This window comes from Sparassis crispa, assembly GCF_003851025.1.
Source record: "Sparassis crispa DNA, contig_000009F, whole genome shotgun sequence".
Classification (NCBI taxonomy): domain Eukaryota; kingdom Fungi; phylum Basidiomycota; class Agaricomycetes; order Polyporales; family Sparassidaceae; genus Sparassis; species Sparassis crispa.
In genome coordinates, this window is record NW_020939756.1 from 1,605,139 (window position 1) to 1,630,875 (window position 25,737).

At 46.0% G+C, this 25,737-nt stretch overlaps 2 protein-coding genes across 2 annotated transcripts; one reads left to right on the top strand and one right to left on the bottom strand.

Annotated features, from left to right (window-relative positions):
- Positions 1-5: 5 nt before the first annotated feature.
- SCP_1005280 (hypothetical protein) lies at positions 6-16,361 on the top strand (the record flags this gene model as incomplete). The annotated part of the gene is made up of 14 exons (XM_027762393.1): positions 6-286; positions 343-544; positions 607-782; positions 853-1,138; positions 7,576-8,923; positions 9,037-12,676; positions 14,619-14,658; positions 14,714-14,860; positions 14,913-15,144; positions 15,246-15,309; positions 15,361-15,517; positions 15,575-15,684; positions 15,764-15,902; positions 15,960-16,361. The coding sequence occupies 14 exons, from the start codon at positions 6-8 to the stop codon at positions 16,359-16,361; spliced, it is 7,224 nt and encodes a 2,407-aa protein (XP_027618194.1).
- Positions 16,362-23,658: 7,297 nt separating this feature from the next.
- SCP_1005290 (hypothetical protein) lies at positions 23,659-25,102 on the bottom strand (the record flags this gene model as incomplete). The annotated part of the gene is made up of 7 exons (XM_027762394.1): positions 23,659-23,800; positions 23,878-23,963; positions 24,018-24,137; positions 24,201-24,323; positions 24,373-24,459; positions 24,521-24,634; positions 24,689-25,102. 7 exons carry the CDS (start codon positions 25,100-25,102, stop codon positions 23,659-23,661), a joined length of 1,086 nt encoding a protein of 361 aa, XP_027618195.1.
- Between the last annotated feature and the right edge of the window lie 635 nt (positions 25,103-25,737).

Genomic DNA, 25,737 nt, shown 5'->3' on the forward strand with positions numbered 1-25,737 from the left:
CATCTATGAGGGCTTCCACGGCCATCCCGACCATCTGGGACACCCTGCATATCGCGACGACCTCGTTCGAGCTGCCGGTCTCATCGGACGTGCTGTACCTCGTCTCCCACGGGAGTCTGTCCTTTGCGAGCGGCTCTGTTCAGATCACTGACGAAGGGAGCGCCGGCTCCGATGTCGCGGACGTTGAGATCACAGCTTTCTTCGACCACGAGCATGAGTTCGCCTTGACAAGGGTCTGCGCCCTAACCGCCTGCGGAGGGGGTGAACGGCGTCGGTATATTCGTAAGTATATCCTGGTGTCGATTGTGTTGACTTGGAGAGGATTAATTGTACTTGTTGCAGGCACCCACTTTTACTCGCAGGCGGCACCATCAAGTTTGATTCGAGATCAAGGTTAAGTTGCCCGCCGCACCCGTCCCCTCTCTTCATCAACAAATTCGAAACACATTTGCCCTGGTTTGCACACCATGTTGGGGACCTGAAGGACAGCGTGTACTTCGGCAGAGTCTCCCTCCGCAGCGCGTTCATAGGTTACGACGTTTCGGTGAGTTCCCCTACCTCTTGCCTCTCCTGCTGGATTCTGAATGCTGGGCAATACCGCTGCAGTCTCTGTTCGGAGAACACATCGACGTCACGACGACCCTCAGCGCGATCAAAGGCTCATTCAACCCCTCGTCCTACCTCACGCTACACACCTCCAATGCGCCCATCTCCGTCCAGGTCGGGATGTTGAACGACCCTGAAGGAAATCACACCGTGGTCGAGATACACACCAGCAATGGGTATGTTCTCTTCACCCATCTCTTCCCAATCCCTACGTTTCATACCATCATTAATGCCCCTCCCGTGCAGCCCAATAAAAGCGAACATGGACCTCCTCTCCGCGGCGTCCTCCGGCACGGGCGGGAACTTCTCCGTCGACGCCCGCACGCCGCAGTCGACTCAGTGCTGCGCCTGTCGCGCTCACGTCGAACTCGCCCGCACGCGCAGTCCTGCACCCAACGTTCGAGGGCGCATTCGCGCTTGCGTCGTCGTTCCCGTTCACGCCTGCCGTCGACCGCAACACGGACGTGGTGGACCTCGCGGGGTGCGGACGCGGGCGCCAGCGCATATTGTGATCTTGCAATCACTGGGTATTGTGCGTGTCTTCGTTATTCGCTGGATGTCTGGTGCATCCAGCAGTATTAATTCCTCTTGCGATCTTCTCTTCTATCTTCCCTCAACAGTGAACAACCGTCTGATGCTTGCAGCGTCTTCTAGCCTAAGTGGAGACGAAGGAGAAAACTAGACAACACCACTACTTTCCTTCCTTGGCGGGACCGCTCGGAAGGTTCGTTAGAGATGGGTATTCCCCACCCATGTCCACATTGATTTGAGCTCAATCTTCTCTGCAGCATCTTCTCCGAAGGCCAGCGCATTCGTTATTCAGAGCAGAAAGGAAGGCGCACCGACTGGTCGGCCCCTATGTGTGGGCGCACGTTAACAATCGAGGCTGGTCAATTGAGATCGAGATCAATGATCGAGATGTCGATGGGTTCGCTGTGTTCCAATGCGTACGACTTTCGGTAAGGCGACGAGTAGTAGTATGTAGTGGTGCCTGTGGGTTGATGGGGGGAGTATAATTACTAGAGGTCTCGTTGTTGGAGACATCGTTGTAAATTTGTTTGCCTGTATGCAGTTTGCGCGATCATGTAAGAATTCTGTAGCAGTCGGCCAATCGGCGAACACACATATTTGTACACGCCCGAAGTATACGTGCACACGCGAATAGCAAGCATCTGCGCCCGAGTCTCAAACATCTTCGTGAGCGAAATAATAGTCGGGATCCGTTCCCACATGCCAAGATGCAGATGACTGACTTCCATGGGCCACAAAAGCATGTCACCGAGAATGTTGACTTACAATACTCAGATATCAGGAAAACCCCACTTTTCCTTAAAAGGACACTTAAATAACTTAAATGGACTTATGGTCCTTATTTAAGGACATAAGGACAAAAAGGGCCTAAGGCATATTCTCTGAGTGTCTGAAATTTGACTTATTTGAACACTTATGGCCTTAAATAAGAGTTGTCCAAAAGTCTAAATAAGTCCATAAGAGAAAGTTGGGTTTTCTGATGGAGTAACACAAAAGAAAAGGTAGGTAGCAACCTGTGTAACAGGTGACAGGAAGGAGAGTAGTAGGGAACATAGCAAGCAGACTTGACAGGTGATAGAGTGTGACACCACTCTCTTAGACCCAGACAAAGAACGTGACTCTGAACAGAAGATCGAGTCGAGCTAGGCAGAATAAGACCAAGAAAGAGGTGTTCATGGAAAATTTATGGTGCCTTCTACGATTAAATCTTCAAACAGAGCATGGAACTTGAAATAGTGAAAGCTTGAATCTTTGAATGAAGGAGTGCGATCATTTCTAGATACTCGACGCTCCACATCGTGATGAGTGAACCTCTTCCTGGAAACACAAATGGATCAAAATTGTACACACAATACATTCAATGGCACAGCAGTCGAGAAGGGGATCAGATGGGAGTGATGTGCCAAGCTTATAGCAGAGACTCTGACAATGACAGAGAGGATGTCATTGTAGTTGCAGACATCAGCAAAAATGGGAATTTTCTCTAAAGAGATTATAAAGGTGTAATTCCATGTAACTTACGGAATTGTTTCACCAAGGAATACATTGCATCATAAACCTGAGCCAAATTGCAGAGTTGCCAACTAGTATAACTAGTTATAAACTCTCAAAAAATTTTCCAGGTTATGAAGCTCATATAACTTCCTACAAAATTTAGTGTACCATGTAGGCACAGACCATCCTAAACAGACTGAAACTGACAGATCGGTCTCATAATTCTCAATAGTGGGAGTATTTTAAATTATGTCACAATATATTATTGTTACTGCTACAGTACAAGGCATACAGAGTGCTCTACATTAGACCTAGTTAGGCCAACTCACCACACCAAAACCCGTGTGCCCATCAAAGTGTGATAATGAACAACACTAAAAATCAACATGCTTCAGCTGTGGACATATAACAATAGAGCTTGATATAGAATGCACTGTATGGCGCCGCCAGAGTGGCAATGAGTGGCCAACCAAGCCCTTTGAAATGACGATCTGTACAAGTTAGCTGCATGTAAAGGCACTCACCTGGGAGGAGCATTGAACTGGGAGAGAGTGCAAATTTATATGCGAGTGAGAGTGGCAAGAATTGTTGGCGGACAGTAGTCATGGTGTGTCGAGATTAGCCTCAGACTTGCCTCAAACATTGCCTCAAAACAGCTTCAGATCTTTTCACTGTGAGGGCCTGAACGAAAGCTTTGCATTAATGCATGCATTTGGTGCGGTATTCGAGGACCTGAAATGACAGAAGAGCAAACTCGGAGTGTGTTCACAAAGCGCAAGTAGACACCCAACAGGTGCCCCTTACAACATCCGATGTAGGTTTATGTAGGTGTCTAGAAATTCTTCTGACTTCACAACTTATTTTCTTGGGTTACATTGTGCGACAACTCTCCCACAATGTGTATTTTAATTGTAACTTGTGTATCAATTTCTGTACTATGTAATCCTTTTTATAGACCTCTACTACCTTTATTTTGGCTACTAATTAGTGTAAATGTTACTAGTCCATTGTAACTTACACAACACCTACTACCCCGATGTAATCAGTGTAACCTTATATAATATTTTCTCATTTTTGCTGATGGAGAGGTAGCACAGCTGAGAGAAGAATCCGGACTAAAGCAGGCTGTAATCTCAGTCTTAAACTTTTTGCAGACATGGTCATGTGAGTCTCTGAGTCTGCAATATTGAATGTCACATGGAGGTACTGCTGTGACCAGCATGCATGGCCGATACAACCTAGATGCGTGAGTGTCTGATAAACCTTAGTCTATGTCTAATACTGGTCAAGAGATCAAGTAAACACAGAAAAGTCTCTGAAGAGATAAAGTTAGTGAAATCCAGATCGTAACCATCTGAACATATGTAAATATTGACCATTCACTCTACGGGAAAGTGACGAAACATAGAAATGAGTCCACAAGAGAAACAAATTGCTTGATTCCATCAGAAAACCACGAAAGGCTTGTTGCAATACTACATGTCGGCCAAATATTCAGGAGGCTTTCTGTTGCCCACCCGGTTGTATCAGCAAGCATTGTGCAGGTTGTACATCAATGTCCTCCTTCCATCCTCATGTCTTTTACTATCAGGATCCGCATATCGATAACATGAGGTACGAGGAAAGTGTCACAATTGACAACCTAGTACTGCCAATATGTGCTTCTTGCTTTCAGGATCTGGATCGCATGCAAACTCAGACGTCAATTTTGGTACAAATGTGCAGCATCTTCGGAGATTTAAATACTCAATGCTCTGCTCCAACGCAGTACTAGGAGAAATGTGCACAAAAAAGCAGTAAGTACACCCTTTGATCAGCATCTGCTCCATGGTCATATCATGCAGACCTCCAGAATATCTGTCAATCTTCAAGAGCAAGACCACTGCACTGGTCAGCTATGCAGGCCTTGAGCCTTCATGCCAGTTAAGTGATTCCATGCATGCAATTTTGATCCTGAGACCACTCAGACAAGTACAGAGCATAGCTTCAATCACAGCTACCTACAAAAGTGAGGATGGGCCTGATGCACGCAATATTTGGAATGTGTACTGAAGAGTAAGAGCTAAGTCAACAAAGTTCATCTCTTCTCAGCCTTGAGAAACATAGCAGTTTAATGTATCAGATATACCGCACACTTGCATAGGCGAGGAATAAACACATCCATCACGCTTGCCACATGTGCTGGAGCTTCATCAGGAAAACCTCACTTTTTCTTAAAAGGGCACTTAAATAACTTAAATGGACTTATGGTCCTTATTTAAGAACATAAGGACAAAAAGGCCTAAGGCATATTCTCTGAGTGTCTGAAATTTGACTTATTTGAACACTTATGACCTTAAATAAGAGTTGTCAGACCCAAAAGTCTAAATAAGTCCATAAGAGAAAGTTGGGTTTTTTTGATGTTACAACAAAAGCTATCACAGAAGATTAATGTCAAACATGTAGGAAAATCTGCTTTTGTATCACTCTCATTTTGTTCAACTTGTAGGCTCTGATCAATATACGACATGTGGCAGTGCATATCTCACGGCCATATTTCAAAAGAGCTTTTGACACCTGGCACTGCAGGACAGACATGAGTCCATTGACAGGTCTACTTATACACCTATGTTTAGTGATGTGCAAAGCCCAGCTCCAAGCCATAAGCCTGGCCAGGCTGAGCCGAGTTAGGGCTGAGCTGAGTCGGGCCTTGAAGACAGCTTGTAAGTGCTCAAGGCCTGGCTCAGACTTCCTGCAAGCCTGAGCTGAGCCCGCAAGCTGGGGCTTTAAGGAGTAAAATTACTATAATTGGACTATTGGCAGGTAGTTCTGATCTATATAGTTTTGCACCACCCACGAATGGATACTGTTGTCCAGTATCTTGGATCTGTCAACCTTGATGCTAATGTCCCCATGGAAAGATCCTGCAGCTGCTGATGGCACCACAGCTGCCACTGAAACTTGTCTCAAGTGGGCCCCTGCTCCATCTGCAAAAAATTACTGATACTGCGAACACTGTGGAGCATGAGCTGTTCACTCATAAATAGGCGGCTGCAGCTGCAAAGCTTGTTGCGACAGCTGCCGAGGCCTCTGGCAATGATCAAGCATCAAACACAGCAACTGCGGACTTTCTCGCACTTGATCTCTCTCTGACTAACCAACAATGACATTCCGAGGCTGGCCCACCTTGTTCAAGCTTGTTAGAGAAGCATGGTGTGAGCACTGCAGACCTAGATCTTGAGCTTCTGTCAGACAACCTGGGCTTTGAAATTGTAGATTACATAAGGAAGAAGCATGGTCTGTCTGTGCAGCGAAAATTTTGTGCGAAGCAAACTCACTCTCACTCATATAGATAAAAAGCACTGAAAATCAAAGGGAGGTAAAGATAGTGAACAGGAATGTACTGCAAGTCCAATGAATCGTAAGTGCCTATGAATGTAGTGAGGCATCAAGAATAATTTTGGTGATTCCAGGGTGTAGGGATGTTCGTGAGGCCGACAAAATTGACTCCAATGGATTTCTCAAGGACATTAATGTGATAGTCATCAATGAGCCACGAAAATTGAAGTCGTGATATTGATCACTGTTTTTCAAAGTACTACACAGTGGTGGATGAGAAAAAGTACTGAAACTGCCATAAATGCTGGTATGGCTCTTTTAATGCATTTTGCACAACTACTGAGTTCTATAATAGCAAAAAAACAGCAAAGAGGCTCAACACCCTGGGGCCCTCAGACAAATTACAAATGAGATGTCAATGCTTCACTGTTACTTGCAGGCTATGCATGTGGTGAGTAATATGCAGTGCATTCTTGAGCTCTATCCATCCAGCAGTTGTAGAGTGCATACTGGGAGTGGGCAACTAAAGAGGACTTCCAGTCTATGCTTCCGAAGGATGCTAAGTAGCGACATGAACAAGCAACTGCTGACACTCAGGGCTGACTCGACCCACATCTAAAGGAGAAGCTGACAAAGGAGCATGTTGTTACAACGCTCCTCACTTGTGGCGCATCTTTTCTTTTTCTTTTCTTTGTTCCCTTTACGTTACCAGACCACGTGATCCAACACGTGACTCATCGGAGCGCAACCTCCGATTCTTTATTCAGATGTCCAGAACCCCTAGTCTAGGGTTACACCGGATCCAACTCCGAACCCTCTTCTTATCGCACATGCAAGACGTGCATGTATGCCTCATCTTTACCTCATTCTGATACATGACTCGTTATCCTCATTAGTACTGATTATCTCTTACGACCTTACTCAGCTTTCCCATACATATTACTTCCTCGCTGTTACCCTGCTTAGACATCGTTTCACCTTATCTAGCCAATGAACGATCCTGCATTACTGCGTAGTACTGCGGATACCTTTTGTATAAGTAGACGACCTTGTCGAGCTGGATCCCCATCTCGACCTGGTTACCATTAAACCAGCTTTTCACTTGCCTTTGACTGAGATCGACCGTCAGTAGCAGACAGCTACTACGTGTCATAAGAACGAACTCTGATCGACCTTCAGTGCGAGGACATCGCCAGAAGTGTCACTTGAACGGACTTGTGTCTTAGACTAAGACCTTGTCTCGTGACGACTCGACTAGACGCTCGTGTTTTGCTGCCGCGTAACATTAGGTCGAGATCATATTACTCTCTGTGACTTCCTAGAGTCTAACAACAAACTACCGACCGGACCGAACCTTGAAGACTGAACGATACACCCGATTCGATTGCTAAAGCACCGTTTGAGATTACTCTGTAATCGAGGTAGCTGAAGGGATAGACTGATCACTCATCTTCGGAGAGGGGTCTGTCCGAGAGACCAATAGGCCGAGGAGGCTGAGGTAATCACTCGAGCAATCAGCAAATAGGTGTACCAGTTTGAAGACAGAAGACACTCTACAGGCTTGTTAGCCGACGACGAACGAACCCACTTAGTTAAGGACGGTGTGCAGTCTATGTGTAGACGTAGGCCACACAGGGGAATTTATCCACGCTGGATTTGAACTTTATCAACCCGACTGCTCTTCCCAAGCAATACATCGATCTCCTCCCATCTCAGGCAGAGTGGGACGCACAGAGGAACGTACACGTTTTAAACGGACGACCTTTACTCATCAGACCAGATCAACACATTGATCACCCAAGTGGTGACTACGAAGCAGGCCTACCCCATAACGTTGGAGGGCTCGTACTATCACACATCGCAGACAGCGGCATACCTATCTCTTATCCAGGAGAAAGACCAGACGCCCCTTGGAACCCCCCTGTCCAGGATCCCGTACCCCAACCGATTCTTGCACCAATTATATCCGATTACATACCACCGATGGCTACAGTTACCATGGATGAAGGACGTCACCATGTTAGCCAGAAGGAACTTGGTTTTAGAAAACCCGAGATCTTCAACGGTTCAGACCATTCGAAGCTTAGGGAATTTATAAACCAATGCAAGAATTACATGGCCGGAAATAGCCATGTCTACCAGGAGGACAATCAGAAGATCGCATTCGTGCTATCGCACATGCAAGGAGGAACAGCAGGATCATGGGCACAGAGCTTCATAGAAACGGAACTCACCAATGATGACTTCCTTTCTTATGGGAGTTGGAGAGACTTCATTGCAAGTGTGAACAAAGCATTTGGCGATGAAAATATTGAAGAAACCGCTCGTACCTTGCTGCGTAACATCAAGCAAGGAACTCGTACTGCGGACGACTACATTGCCGAATTCCGATCGCTTGAATCCAAGGCGAAACTAGAAGATGCCGGAAATATCGAGTATTTCAAGTGGGGACTTAACGACCCACTCAGACAAAGGATATATGGGATGGAAAGCATGCCCAAGACACTTGACAAGTGGTACGAATACACCTCGCGGTTTGATAACCAATGGAGATCTGCTCAGATCTTCAAGCGAGGAACCACTACGACGACGCGAGGAAAGGGCCGATCTGTCCATCGTCCCTACTACTCGGCTTCTGCAAAGGATCCAAACGCGATGGATGTTGATCGTGTCAGTATCTCGCGCTTATCCCCAGACGAGCGACAGAAGAGAATGAAAGAAGGACTATGTTTCCTATGCGGAAAGAAGGGCCATATAGCCAACGACAGACAATTTCACCCCCAGTCTGGAAGTTTCACCCGTGCTAGAACGATACAGCCCGGGTTAGACACAGACACGATCACATGGATCAAGAAGATGCGAGAAGACCTCGCACAGAAGAAGGAGACGTCGAAGGAAGAAACCAGAGAGGAACAGATCGCCTATGTGCGAAACGTCTTCAACGACATGACTGACGAAGAACGAACCCAATTGGGTTTTTGAGACGACGGCCACTAGTAATGCATGGACCGTCGCATCTTACCGTATCTCCCCTCGTTATTTGTAACACTAGCGGAAATTCAATCACTGTGAATATTTCGTTGGGAGAAAAGGAAGACGTTACAACAGAAGCCTTGATCGACTCCGGTGCAGCCGAAACGTTCATGAACATTCATTTTGCGGAAGAAAACGATTTCATCAGATGGGAATTACCAAAACCGATTACAGTCATGAATGCAGATGGCACACCAAATCAAATGGGCACCATTACTCATTGTACCTGGAAGATGATGAAAATCGGAGGAAGGAAGACACTTACTCGCTTCCTCTTGACCGGCATTGGCAAAGAAAACATACTTCTCGGCATGCCGTGGCTTAAACGCCTCAATCCAATGATCAACTGGGAAACCGGTGACTTTTGGTTTGGTAAAGACGCCAAATGGCCACCGAAACCCACCGTCGAAGATGCACCAGATGAAGAAGTTTCGATTTTCAAGGAAGATGGACTCCCAGAGTTAATCACCACCGAAACTTCCCCTACCTCATTTAGACATTCGGAGTCTATTAGAGAAATCACAGCCGATAACACTGAGCGTGGCGAGTTACCCGCAGTGCGGAATGATACTGAACCAGATGACCCACCATCAGAAACCCCTATGGATCAGCTCGATGACGACGATCTAGTTATATCCTATATCGCAGGAGAGCCAGTTATTGGGATATTTGAACCCATCAGGAAGGAGTCACCTTTGACGAATGAAGAGACTGAAACCACAGTCTTCACCATACGAAGAGGCCCCGCCATTGGAAGAATGACACACAGTACTCGATCCCCATTATTCTGTAACGCACAGAATACGGTCTTTTACAAACCATCCGGAAAATCACAAGAATTGGCACAACAGGCACACAAGGAAGCATCAGCTGTAGACAAACCCAAAACCGTCGAGGAGTTGGTCCCCAACTACCTCCACGATTTGAAGTCCGTCTTTGAAAAGAAAGCAGCTGAACGCTTTCCAGAAACCAGACCTTGGGACCACGCCATTGACTTGAAACCCGATTTTATTCCACACGACTGTAAAGTCTATCCGTTATCGCTCAAAGAACAAGGAGCGATGGATGACTTCCTGGAAGAAAATCTGCGAAAAGGATACATCCGACCATCGAAATCTCCCATGGCTTCACCATTTTTCTTCGTAGGAAAGAAAGACGGAGCACTACGTCCCTGTCAGGATTACCGATACCTGAATGAAGGGACGGTGAAGAACGCCTATCCTCTTCCGCTCATTTCTGACCTTATGGATCAATTCAAAGGCGCATCGATCTTTACGAAAATGGACTTACGCTCCGGATATAACAATGTCAGAATCAAAGATGGTGACCAATGGAAGGGTGCATTTAAGACGAATCGCGGACTTTTCGAACCTATGGTCATGTTCTTTGGACTCTGCAACTCCCCGGCGACTTTCCAAATGATGATGAACGCACTCTTCAAGGACATGATCGATGAGGGATGGATAGTCATTTACATGGATGATATCCTCATCTTCTCAAACGATTTGGAAGAACATCACGTTCGAACCCGACACGTACTCCAACGACTTAAAGACAGCGACTTATTCCTTAAACCGGAAAAGTGTTTCTTTGACGTTAAAGAAGTCGAATTCCTAGGCATGATCATTCGAGAAAACTACATTGGCATGGATCCTATCAAACTTAAAGGAATTGCAGAATGGCCTGAACCAACCACGGTAAAAGGTGTTCGCTCTTTCCTAGGGTTTGGAAACTTCTATCGGAAGTTTATTGCCAACTTCTCGGATATTGCCAAACCATTGACGAATCTTACGCGCACTGTCGCTGGATCTCCACCTTTTGAATGGACAACAGAATGTCAGACAGCTTTCGACACATTGAAGCAACGATTCAGTACCGCCCCAGTACTGTTACTGCCTGACAAGGCAAAACCCTTTATTGTTGAATCCGACGCTTCCAAGTTTGCTACGGGTGCAGTTTTACGCCAAGCCGATATCAATGGAGACCTCCATCCTTGTGCCTACATTTCACAGACACTCAATCCAGCTGAACGGAACTACGAAATCTACGACCGCGAACTCCTCGGAATCATTCGAGCCCTCACTGAATGGCGCCATTATCTTGAAGGCTCTCCCCATCCCGTCGAAGTTCGCAGTGATCACAAGAACCTCACGTACTTCCGTACAGCTCAGAAGTTAAACCGCCGACAAGCACGATGGAGTCTCAAATTATCACAATTTGATCTTCACCTCATCCATGTCCCTGGAACTCAGATGATCCAATCTGATGCGCTCTCTCGTCGTAATGGACTCGATGACAGTGAAAGTGACAACGAAGATCGCATTCTTTTACCCAACGCACTATTCGTGCGATCCATTTCCCCGACACTATTCGACGAAATCAGGAATCACGCAGCAAAAGACCTCATTGTTCACGAAGCCCTCGAAGCGATTGCACACAAAGGGCCATTCCCCATGAAATCATCGCTTTCCGACTGGGAAGTTCGCGATGGTGTCATCCTCTACAAGGGAAAGATTTACGTTCCACCATCCGAAACTCTTCGTCGTGACCTCGTTCGACTACATCACGACTCCCCTGCCATGGGTCACCCTGGAAAGTTCAATACTCTTGAACTGTTACGTCGTGAATTCTGGTGGCCCGGCATGTATACATTTGTCTACAATTATGTTGAAGGCTGTGCCGCCTGTCAACAAATGAAACCGAATACTCATCCAACTCGTATTCCTTTGGAACCAATTCCCACCGACCCACACGCATTACCATTTTCCTGTTGCACCACTGATTTTATTACCGACCTCCCCGTTTCCAACGGTTTTGATTCAATTATGGTCGTAGTAGACCATGACCTTACGAAGGGGGTGATTCTTACGCCCTGCCTCAAAACGATCACAGCTGAAGGAACGGCCAAGATTTTTCATGACAAAGTATACTCGCGATTTGGATTACCCGACCGAATCATCTCGGATAGAGGACCTCAATACGCATCCAAGGTCTTCCAAGAGTTAAATCGACTACTCCAGATCAGATCATCAATGAGCACAGCTTATCACCCTCAGACGGACGGAGAAACAGAGCGAGTCAACCAGGAGCTGGAAATCTATCTTCGACTCTATTGCGGAAACAACCCTGAAACATGGGCCGACCGCCTGCCAGACCTCGAGTTTTGTCATAACACAAGGGAACACTCGGCACGGAAGATGAGCCCATTCCGCATCATGATGGGATACGAACCACGTGGACTCCCTTCCGTATTTCCGACCACGAACATTCCATCGGTTGAATCCAGGCTTGACATGTTGCAGAAGATAAGGCTAGAAGCACTAGCCATGCACGAGTTAGCCCGACAACAGATGGCGGACCGAGTCAGACAAGGATCGCCGAAGTTTACACTAGGACAGAAGGTCTGGCTAGACTCGAGGAACCTGAAGGTCAATTACGCCTCGCGCAAGATAGCACCAAAGCGTGAAGGGCCATTCGAAATTGCCGAAGTCATCGGACCGGCCAACTATCGTCTCAAACTCCCGAAGACCTGGCGAGTTCATTCCGTATTCCATGCCGCCCTTCTATCTCCTTATCGCGAAAACGACATACATGGTCCGAATTACATGAACCCACCACCTGATGTCGTTGATAACGAAGAAGAGTACGAAGTCGAAGCCATCCTGAATCACAAGACATACCGAGGTCATCTGAGGTACTTAGTCAAGTGGAAGGGATATTCTTCAGCAGAAAACTCGTGGGAACCTACCCACAATTTACAGAATGCCAAGCGAATCCTCGATGCATATAAAAGGACCAGGGGAATCCAGTAGAGGAGAAGAAACCCGGAATGACTACCACAACGGTTTTCCTCATCATCTTCCTAATCGTCCTTCACTGCACAACCCTCGCCTTTCTTTGGATCATCCACCGAATCCTTATCAGACGACTTGTCGAACACACACTCTTCACGCGAGACAGCCCGCACGCTAACGGCTGGGGTGATCAGAACGATGCCTGGAACTGATCAGGCAGCTCTTATCTCTGTGGGAATACTCTTTATCGTCCAATGGATTTTCATCTATTTGATTATTACCCGGATCCACGACGTTCTATTTCACATCACAGATAACCGCGATCCCCTTAACGACCGAAAGGTATAAAAAGGGGAGAAGACGATATATCATCAATGCCCACTTCCGCTATAGACGACCTTGTTCACAATATACTCGCTGAAGTCGCCTCCACAATTATGAGCATACCCGCATCGCCTACGCTTGTCAATGGAGTACCCTCTCGAGCACAGACACCCTTTATCCGCGCCTCATCGCCCTCACCTTCTATCGAACTCAGTCACGCATCGGACGAACAAGAATTTGCCACACGTCTGGTCTCGGCTATCCGTGTTCCTGTCGACTTCACAGATATCCTCGTCGCCTTACGAAATCGCCCGCAAGATCGACAAGCGGTGGTTTCCATGCAACGAGCATTAGAAATGGTCGAGTGGATGCAGACGGCCAGACAAGAGCTCATCGCAGCAGAGGAAAGGACGAGTAGAGCCCGAACCAGAGTCGACCAAGTCTGGTCATTAATGCGCAGTACGGTCACTCGTACAGCACAGGAGATTTGGAGGGAGCATGGGGACGAAGACATCGGACACATCCTCGGATACACCACTAATGGAATACCCGCATCCACTCCTCGCTCGTCGCCAGAACCAATTCCCGTTCGACCTCGCCCTCCTCGTTCGCACGTACCCAGTGGACGATCTCCGTTATCCCAACCATCTTTCTCGACTGCATCCACTTCTTCGCGTCGCAGTCATCCCTACAGGAATGGACGTATCCCCGAACAAGGATCACGAACCAGCCGGCGGACATGCTACAGATGTGGAGGAGATCATTATGTCCGCGACTGCCCCCGACGACGATGAAGATCACAATATTTCTTGTGGGACAAGAAACGTTAGATGGGAGCTGATGTTACAACGCTCCTCACTTGTGGCGCGTCTTTTCTTTTTCTTTTCTTTGTTCCCTTTACGTTACCAGACCACGTGATCCAACACGTGACTCATCGGAGCGCAACCTCCGATTCTTTATTCAGATGTCCAGAACCCCTAGTCTAGGGTTACACCGGATCCAACTCCGAACCCTCTTCTTATCGCACATGCAAGACGTGCATGTATGCCTCATCTTTACCTCGTTCTGATACATGACTCGTTATCCCCATTAGTACTGATTATCTCTTACGACCTTACTCAGCTTTCCCATACATATTACTTCCTCGCTGTTACCCTGCTTAGACATTATTTCACCTTATCTAGCCAATGAACGATCCTGCATTACTGCGTAGTACTGCGGATACCTTTTGTATAAGTAGACGACCTTGTCGAGCTGGATCCCCATCTCGACCTGGTTACCATTAAACCAGCTTTTCACTTGCCTTTGACTGAGATCGACCGTCAGTAGCAGACAGCTACTACGCGTCGTAAGAACGAACTCTGATCGACCTTCAGTGCGAGGACATCGCCAGAAGTGTCACTTGAACGGACTTGTGTCTTAGACTAAGACCTTGTCTCGTGACGACTCGACTAGACGCTCGTGTTTCGCTGCCGCGTAACACATGTGGTGCCCTATACTGATGTGCTCTTCTAACAGGCAGCTGTGGAATGGCTCATTGCCACTGATTAAGTATGTGGTTAACTAGAATCATTCTTCAGCTTGTCTGACCATAATAATATTAGCCAATTCAGGCACTTGAGCACTCAGCCTTCATGAACATGATCAACATTGCAGCTCGTGCACTGGATGGAGTGACGATACCAAACTGCAAATGCACTCGTGAAGAGATCATGGACATGTTCAAGTGTCGCCTTATGGAGTTACAACAGAAACTAAATGTGAGTACATGTTGATTTCTCGTGCTCTGTATTGACATCATTGTTGACATAGAGTGACGCCGTGCAAGGGCTTGTCAATTTGATGTGCAACACATGGCAGGCTTCGAACACAGATGACTACTTTGCTATCACAGACTTATGGGTAGAGGAGACCGGACCTGGCTTGTGGAGTGTGCAAACTGCACTTCTCAGCTTCATGCAGCTCAGCAATGCTCACAACAAAAAGTGCCTCAGCCAAGCTCTATTCAAGATTGTTGCCCAATTGCAGATCACACATAAGATGAGTCTGCATATCATTTTTTTCCTGTAAAACCTCAACAGCTTTACTCCCAAATCAGATATATTACCTGTGACAATGCAACCAATAATGACACAATGATGTCAGAGTTTGTGAAGCACATCAGGCATGAAATGGGTAAGATTTATGATGCCAAAAGGTGTCGCATCCGGTATGTCATGAAAAATCTCACATTGTATGCTAGGCTCACACTGTCATGCAGCTGTCTTGCACATATTATCAACCTCGCGATGCAAGCCGTTATCTCAACCTACAGCAAATCAAAACACTTTGACCCAGAGAAGCTCAATGAAGACCTCACAGCACCGCAGGTGACTCAGCATGATGAGATTGGGCTTATCCGATTGATCTGTGTGAAGGTATGTATCGCACAACTCTGTACATATTCTGACTAATACTTATTATCTATACAAAAGAAACATTCATTGGCAAAGTGCAAGCGACTGTTTAAAGACATCCAAGTGAAAGAGGACACCAAGAACCCCTTACAGCTCCTGCTAGACATGCTGGTGCGATGGTCCTCAATGTGCGTCATACTTGATCATGCTGAGACACTGTGAGGTGAGTTCACAAGAAGACTGTCACCCTTTAAACTGACGAAATAGATTGTTGCAATGCATCAACACCTTCATATTCAAGCTTGGGTGCAAAGAGAAGGATCAAAGCAAAAGGAAAAAACTTGATGAGCTTGAGCTTTCCGATCAAGAATGGGGTCATGTGAAGTCATTCCTCGATCTGCTCGCAGTAAGTCAGTTTCAGCATGGCATGTATGATTCACTTACTTAAACTGACATCCTGCAGCATGCTGATAATGCACAGCAGGCATTCTCCACCGATCAAGGACTGACCCTCCATCTGGCCCTTCCAACACTCAAAGCCCTGCACAAGGCATGGTCTTCTCGTGCAGAGTGCACAAAGTACGTGGACTTCATGGAGGCACTAGAGGCAGATATCGCCAAGATTGTGGAGTACTATGAGAGGTTCGCAGACTCAGAAACATATACCATTGCCATGCGTGCATCACCATATCACCATCATTCAATATTGATACTCACACTAAGGCATGCACGCTCAACAGTTCTTGATCCATCTGAGAAGATAAACTATATTCGCAAGTACTGGAATGAGGACTTGTTGAAGGAGGCACTCGAGCATGCGGAGGTCATGGTGCATGTACATTTTACTTCACTACATACACATTGACACTAATTACTGCAAAGTACAAGGAATGCTACATACAAATGTATGGAGATAGTTCCGCTGTTGTACGTTACTTGGGGCAGGAACAATTACTTGTTAGCTATTAAATACTAAAAAACTAAATAAAACTAGTTGTAGAGAGGAGTGTGCTGATGGACTGGTGCTCCAAATTATACTGGGTGTAGCGGTAGTTGTCATTCCTCAGCCAGAGGCTCAGTTGAGTTCGTTCAAGAATAACTATACTGCAACTAATATTCTACCTTGCAGTGTACTTGCTTGTGCTAGTTTTCTCATACTAGCTTCAATTATTTGTTCAGATTATAGTTGAATCTATTCTTCAAGAAGTTGTTGGTAAAACCTGATAGTATTTCTCTTACCTTGTCTCAATATTAAATCTTGCTCTAGTTTTCTTATCACTAGAAGATTTACTTCACACAAAAGTATACAGTCAAATTCTAGGCTTTGCCTGAATCTATTACTATGTAACTAAGTCTTAGTAATACTATTACAAGCTTGACTATGCTGCAGTGTAAGCTGAAGTGGAGTTTGGGGGATGTCTGAGGTGTCTGAGTGAATAAATTGTCTGAATGACTAGGTGACTGACTGACTTATTCACTATTTATATTGACTGGTGGTAAGAGATGAAAACTTCAGCTTATATACTGCTGCTACATGATCACTAAGCATGATTATACATATTACTAATCAAATCTTGTGTATTACTAAGCTAATTCTCAATATTACTAAGCTAACTTTCAATATTACTAAGCTAAATCTGAATATTACTAAGCCAAAGCTCAGAATCTTCTGGAATGTTACAGAATCTTCTGGCAGTATGGTGACTAAGCAATATCTGAGTTACTAAGCAAAATTGCATTAAATACTATAAATATGACTGTCCTTCTGCTAGTAAATTTATGCTGTCAGCGCTCTGACTTGTGCATAATTTCTGTAGGCATTATTGTCATAGTAACTAAGGTTGTTACTACTACTGAGTATACATCTGTTGTCATGGGAATATGATCTTGAGGTGAGTACATTTATATGCTCGAGTAAGGCTGAAATTGCACAGAAAGTGCCTGTCTATGTACCAATCACTTTTGGTGCATGACACCGTGCGTGGCTCGGCTAGCACCAGTGGTAGCAGTGATGAGTGCACACCTGACACAAATACTAAAACCCAACTAAACAAACAAGAAGGGTGATTTGTTCTGTGTGAGAGGGAAGGGCAATGCAACTGCAAAATGATGCAAGTGGATCCCAGAACCTCAACCTAAGCTAAAGGGGAATGTAACCTGTAAAGGAACGAGGGCTCACGACATAAATGCGAAGTCAAGCGCCAATCTATGACAAAGTCGCAAAAGTCAGAGAGTGGAAGCTAAGATCGCAATGTGATCGCCAAACTTGTAGGCAAAGATGAACTAAATCACAAAGGAGAAGGGAACTATCTGTAGGGGTAGAACACTATGGGGATATGCAGTATTCGCCGTCTCGACGAAGTCACAGTCAGTCTAATGTAAAAGTCAGAGTAAGACTAATGCAGGTGGTATATCGCTATGTCGCTATGTCACTATCGCAGTGTCGCAGTTTGCTATCGCAGTCACAGTATGCAGTCTCAAAGTATTGCAGTCTTACTATGTCACAGTGTCACAGCTGCAGTCACTATATCGCAGTTCGAAGTCACTATCACAGTAAATACAGTTTCTCAGTGATCTGAAGTGAAGGGAGAAGTCTCCTACTGGTCTTCGATGATAATCGACATAGATACAGCAGGTATTTATAAAAGGGGACAAAGGGAGAGAAAATGCGGAAGTCACAAAATGTTGGACGATAGATCCTGACATCGGAAAGAGTTGCAATGGTCTAGGACCAATGGAAAAATAGGTAAAGTGAGTGGAGAGGTGAATGTCGTACGTTAGCAATGAAGATGAATGGTAAAACAGAGGGAAATCAAAAGAAAACATATGCTACTTGTCTTGAACCACATGGAAAACTCAAACAGCATCTCTGGTCCAGCACGAAGGTAGGAGTCTTGAAGGGGAAGGTTGAACGATAAAGGGCATGGGATTTGCAAAACAAGAGGGCACGACTGTTGAGCAACACCAATAAGTCAGTGCAATGAACCAGCAAGTTGGCGCAATGTCGAAAAGGTATGGACTTAGAAGAAAATCAGCCAGGGCACATCAGACGAGACTAAAGGACAACAGGTAAGTGGTATCTGACAGCAGAGAGATGCAAGAGTGGTGTATGAGTGATGAAAGAATGTCAAATCTCGATGAGAAGTCGCGAGGAGTCGAGCGAAGTCGAATGAGGTTATACAAAGTCGGAAAAGTTCGCAGAACGTTGCAAAAGGGCCAGATGCATCTTGGAGGCTAAGGCATAGAGTAGTGAGGTCTGAGTGATCGCTGAAAAATGTGTTTTCAGAGGCCAGGAGGTCTGGAAGCATATCAGCATCAATGGTATCTCCACCTGACAGAAGCTCAGCAAGCTCATACAGGAGCTCTCAGATGACAAAGTGAATATCTCAGACAAGACACCTACATCTTCACATGTGTCAGGGGACCCCCACAAGTCTTAGCTACAAGATTCCCACAGGTATTTGAATTTGAAGGACCAGCTCAGCAACAGGACAATTGTCCAGTGGTGGGAAGTTAGTACTTGATTTCCTTCTTTGCTTATAATCTAGTACTGACTGTGTTAGATTAATATGATGCAGTATCCTGTCTGAGCGAGCTTCGTGTGAGATTATCTGTTCATTATGACATCATCTGTTTCTAGTGAGCATGCTTTCTCATCGGCAGGCATCACAATCAGTAAGTGATGCAGTCATCTCAAGGCGGACATTGTCGAAGCTCTGCTGTGTTTCAAATGTCTTATTGAGCAAGATTTATTCTTTCAGGAGGACCCTCGTGCAGCTATGAAACTACAGAACACTGGAGAAGTATCTCCAGATTCATCAACTCCAGGTGAGGAAGATAGTTGGGATAATATAGTAGAGGGATTAGAGGATGTTGAGGGATTAGAGGATGCCGAGGGATTAGAGGATGCTAAAGGATTAGAGGATGCTGAGGGATTAGAGGACTATGAAGGGGATGACGACGATGATGTTTTTGTACTAACTATCTAGAAACCAATTGCTCTGCACTGGGAAGCCCTGACCTGAGCTAAGCCTGAGCCCAAGCTAAGCCTGAGCCATCGGAGAAGGCCCAGCCTAACCTCTGAGCAAGCCTGAGCCCTCTCAAGCTGGGCCTAAGCCACAACTTTCAGGCTGAGCTGGGCCGTGCACATCACTACCTATGTTTGTGCATTGGATACCAAATTTGTTGCATTCAATTATGATGAAAGTGATCCATATACATGTAAACAATCAGTCTAGAATTTCAATGGGATAAGAATGTCAGCCACATGTCTACAATGTCAAGAGCAGCAATCCACAGTTGAAACATCTGCATCAGATATCAACAGCAACTTGAGTAATATATACAGCAATGAAAGAGGATCAACACTCACTTATACAGGAACGATGGCCTCTGTCCCTCTGGCAACAGTGATGATTTCCATCCCAAGCAGTTCAGAAGACACTGCCTGAACCTCAAGAAGCTCAATTTCTCCTGTCACTCTCTCCCCACTAGCACCCTCTCCACCATCTGAGACATTAAGGCCATTTTCTGGAAGGTCCAACATATGTAGATCATTAACTTCTATGAGAGATCCAAGACTGAGTGATGCACTCATGTTCCCAACAATCCTTGAGGTGAATGGCAAGCTCTGCACAGAAGTGTGCATATAGGAGATATTAGAAGTAATGTGAATTTGCACGATGTGCATCTGGCACAGATTCAGGAGGAAATAAGATATGATAAGACACGTGAATCTACAAGATTATGTGAGTGTAAGTTCTAGTAAATGTAAAGGGATGAGCGAACACATTAACAAAGTAGACCATAAATGGGTTGACCTGATGAGAATGCATGTTAGAGGTAAGCAGATAAAAAGTAACAGTAGCAAAACACACCTCATAGTAGTCTGACAGCACTTGTGCCAGGTTCAGCAGGAGAAGCAATCTGTAATGTATTGTCAGCTTGAATTGCTGTCACACTCTGTACGCACATGAAGTGCAAAGTGCCTTAGGAATTAACTGAATGAGCTTTGAACAAAGGAAGGTTTTGATGAACAGTATGTGCACTAACCATCTCGCAGTAAGAGAGTCACCAAAGGAGCCTCCATATGAGCTGAGTTTGCAAATCTCTTCATGTTGTAGGTCTTCATCCAGGTTACCATGAGAACAATTATGTCTGCCATAATGACACTGATTTGTGTTTCAAGGTAGACTGTTGGAAGATATAGTAAGCTGTGAAGGCAAGAAATTCATCGTACAAGAGGAGTATGACTCATACATCTGCCTGCCTGTTAGCAGAAGACTTAGTGGGAGAAGATAACACCTACAACCCAGGTTGTACTACATTTGAAGTCTGCATGCAGATCGGTCCAATGCCAGAAACAACCGTAATATCATACCCGGATGAGGCAAAGTTATACTAAAATTTCATAAGTTAGTGCACACTACATCTTCTCCAGTGGGGTCAACAGTACCAAATTAGTTGCAAAGGGCACTAAGCTCAATATGAATACAACAGCAGCAGAGCGCCATGCCTGACCTCCTACTGCATACACCCGAAGGGCTAAGAATGCTAAAGAATAATGATGACTATAAACATTGAATTACCATTCAGACTCATAGTGACTTACCTGCCAATTCGAGGAAAAGCAATTCTGCACAAGTGCTAAATAACAGTGCTATGGCATCACAACTAAAATATAATGAGCTGGTCTCTATTTTCTATTGAAGAAGAACCAGACCTCTGAGGAGACAATAATTAGACAAGCATCAGTCATAATGTACGAAGTATCAGATACAACCATGGCACCTACTTGGTTTGTACTCCACAGGGGGATCCCCATCACCATACTGAAGGCCAATACCAATGTAAGGAAGTGGTTGGAGATAAATAAGACTGTAACTCCAGTTTTCTTGCACCTCCATATGTAGTCAATTTCATCAGTAAGGGATATTGCACGCTCAAAAAAAAGCACAGCTAGCAAAGATCTCCATCAGCTTCGGATCATGTATTCAGTACAAATACTCACTTGCAACCGCTATACCGCAGCAGTTGCTTACAAAGCTGACCAAGGTAAACACATTACCCAACAAGCACCATGAAACAAATACGGAGAGACACGAACTTCTGATGAGCCAATTGGACCAGCTCTGCATTACGGTTATCTCCCGAAGACATTGTGGAAACTGGAGGGTACACTTCAGCTGATAGAGACCACAGCAAGATGTTTCTTCGAGGTGTGCGCAGAATGCGGCATTCGGACGAGCAGATTGTGTTGCTACTTATGTCGGCCGTGTTGACAGGAACTGTCCGCTGCATTTTCTCCTGCATGCATCATCATGACGACGAAGATAAAGTTGCGAAGATCGGGCAGGGCTCCGGTGCGTGGGAGGTTGATGTGCTCTGGTCTCTGTTCAAACTCAAAATGTTCATTCGAGCAATTTCAATCAAATCAAACGCAATCAACGAACCTTTAGGCATCTGCACTGGCTTCACAAGAAGCCCGCCCCTCGCCCATGGCACTAGTACAGCCTCGCACTGCACTGCTGTTATGCGATGAGTGATGATATGAGAGTCAAGAAAACAAGAACTTCAAACCACTAGTGTTGAGTCCACGGAGGACAGTAAACACCTTTCACACTTGAAGAGGGTTTGGGAAGTGCCGGGATGGCTGCGAAAAGGAAGCAGAGCAAACACAGAGATGACCAGTCCACCGGGACCAATCATATCAAATTCTTTCAACATGGCACTGTAACTGTTCGAGTTCATGTCAGCATACTCAAGAGAAGACCGTAAGATAGCCTGTTCTCACAAGTACTGGCTATCACAGAACGACGGGCGACCGGGCTCAAGCGCCAGACTGTAGAAGACGATGCGGTTACACATCTCCCTGTATCTCCGTAGATCGGACACTCACCGGTTTTAGATTATCATGCATCGCGAGGACTTTTCAATGAGTTAGAAGGGCTGAAAATGGCATTCAGGCGAAGCTATGTCCCTCGGCCGACGCAGTGGGCCCCCTTTGGTCGGAACACTGTATACTCTTGTTTCCATCTGCTAACTATCACGAACTGGAGTCTTGATACGATGGAACCCACGTTTTCGAAGTACTAGCAAAGGAGCCACGATCCCGGTGTGACTCACCAGATCTATACGGCGGAATGGTCGAGATCTGGACAGTACGTTCCAAGAAGGCAAGGGTTGGCTGATAGATCTGAATGGGCTATAAAAATAAAGTCGGAGTTCGATGAGAATGTCGTGCAGAGGAGGATAGAACTCCTACAACGTCTGGCGCAATGAGTGCAGCTCCGCGGCACAGGCACAATCAACACACCACTGTATCTCTCTCCTCTTGTTTGCAGGCCTAAAGGAGAGGGGGATAATAAGGGGAATGATGCAGGCGTGATGCCACTAAGCAGAGCACAAGTAGCACGACGCATATCAGTACTGCAGTGCACCGTCCCCGGAAAATTGACATCTGATGCGGCGTTCGAGATCTAAACGTCACTTCTTGTTCGTAGGACCGAATGCAGTGCCACCGTATTCATGCCGGAAGGCTGTGAGGATGAGGTTGCCAGATGGGCAAAGGCCGCGCTGAGATGCTAAACTTCAATGGAGCGCGTATCATGCGCGCGCACTGCAGAAGAAGGCAAATACACCTCGGAAACTTAAGGGTATTGGTGTGACGTTGCCACCGGTCTATCCGAGGGATCGAGAAGCCAGTGTCAATTATCGAGTAAGAGATGTCATCGCAAGCTTCCAAACTCCAAATTAATGATTGTCAATTGACGAGTAGCTTGAGTTGAGCTCGAGAGGATAGACTTCTGCAAGGTTATGTGACGTCACGAAGCAGGCTCTGCAGCAGCAGTCAGTCCAATGTTGGCACCAAGCTCATCAGCCGATTGTCAGGTTATTGTAGCTACCTTGTCTTCGAGTACTGTTCGAGCTGTCGTAATTATTTCGTGAATACCATATGTTGCCTTACACGAACATTAGCTGGATTGTAACTCAAGGTATGTCAGGATGCTTGTTGGTGATGCCGCGGTCAATTCTCTGTCATTGCATCCAGCCGGATCTCCCATGTGTCGCAAGGTTGTCACCATGCAATGATATTCAAGATATTGTACAGTTCAATCAGCTATAATATCCGGCTCGTGTGCCCTCTGAAACCCCGGCACCAATCACTCATTCCCTCGGCTGTTCGAAGCAGCATTCAGGTCGTTTATGAATGCGGGAATGGAGGTAGCAAGAGCAATCGGGTACATGGCGTTGTCAGGCTCACCATAAGTGAGCTTGTCATTCCTGTAGACCGCCTGGTACGCACTATTCACGCAAGTTGAGTGAGAACACAAGTGTGGGATGATGGTACTCGCTCGTAGATTGCTCCAGATGTCCTGTACTGCTCACGGATCTCCTTCATAGACGAATCAACCTTGTTCCAGAATGCGTCCTCCTTGAGCCCCGAAAACTTCACGAAAATGAGCCGCTATAGGATTACAAGAGTAAATGAGAGCGGAGGTATAAATTTATTGTGACTCACGATATACGCGAGGCGGATGTACATCGCAATGGTCGGACGCACGCTGCAAGTCTTGATGCATGCATGGGCAAGCGCGGCAAGGTTACGAATGGTGGATTTGGCATCGATGGAGATGGAAATCTAGAATTCAATCAGTGCACCATGTGATGGCCGACACCGTTGAAGGTGACAACAATGATGCACCTGAGTTTTCACGTGGTTCCGCCACTCCGTGAGACCCTTCACGACGACTGTACAAATAATGGCACACCGACCGGTCTCCTGTTCAGGAGGAATTTGTGCAATATTGAGGTGCCGCATCGCAGCCTGTGGACAGCAGTGAGATCGCAACATGGCAAAATTAATGACAACTCACTAAGATGTTGCCAGGATTTGAAGCCTTGCGATAGGACTCAATGGTTGGAGAGAGGATGTATGTGTGCGCGTAGTCTGTCAAAGTGGCCTATGAGCAAACAGCAAATGAATGACGAAAGTCTCTCAGCCATTGAATATAGGTGACTCACCCGCAATGTATCGGGGATCTTGTACTCACTGTCCCGAGACAGTTTCTGAAGGTAGTCACGGCATTCCAGCAGCAAACCGTAGGTATACATTGTGTGTTGGAGGAGGTGTGGAGACTGGCAGGAATCACGTTATAATGGCTTATGCGAAGGAGAAGAATGTGATGATACCTCTGCAAAACGTGCAAGCTCTGACTCCGAGTGAGGAGTGAGGTTTCGCAGTCGCTTCAAATGCTGCCCAAATTCAACAGCATCGAGACGTTCACCGTAACGTGTGTTTTCACCCTCATATTCCTCACGAGTCCGACGCGTACCATGTGGCTGGTCTTCGGAGAGATGTTCTTGTGCTTGATCTTCCTCTTCTGGGTCGGGAGATGATGCATGACTGGGTGGGGTGGCCGGTGCAGTTGAGTTGTTTGCCTGGATCTCGGTGATAAGGTCGAGAACAGAAGGTGGATTCACAGAAGCTTCCTCGCGCAAGAGGACAGGATCAATGGGGATATTTGCCATAAGATGCAAGGACAGACAGAAGTTCGAGTGAGGAAAGGGATCCCGCATTGAGCCCTTAAATATTGAAGTGGCCATGGCACTGTTGAAAGTCACAGAACTAAGCGCCAAGCACATGCAGTCACAACAAGAGTGTGACAATGTCGTGACACTGCCACATTCAGGCAGTTCAATGACATCGACACTGAACATATACATTCTTTCGATCTCCAGCACTTCATCTGAACTCTGCTATGCATGGACGAAAAGCACAGGATTTGCCCGACTGTAAGTGCAATCACTTAGTACATGTATTCACATTCTCACGAGTTTACAGATATTGATGAGGACCCTGCAACGAAAAAGGTCCGCTGTCGAATTTGCAAGGAGAGTGATCCCTCCAGTTTTGGAAACTGGATAGGTCGGAAGTCTCTCAGAGGACATCTGGCTTCACCCTCTCATGCAGGCAATGTGGCACATCAGAATGAGAGGCAAGCACGAGCTGAACGTGATCAACGGGATCTCGAACGTCCATACTTGCAGGCAGGAACATCGAGACTTCAAGATGCAGCATCATATCTAAAAACATCACCTGGATCCATTGCTATGACCATATCTCATGAACATGAAGATATCAATGGGATTTCTTTGGACAGCGAGCCCATCTTCACTGATGAAGAGCTGGCCAGATTCTATCCTGGAGTTGAGATGAATGCTCATTCCAGACATCAGGA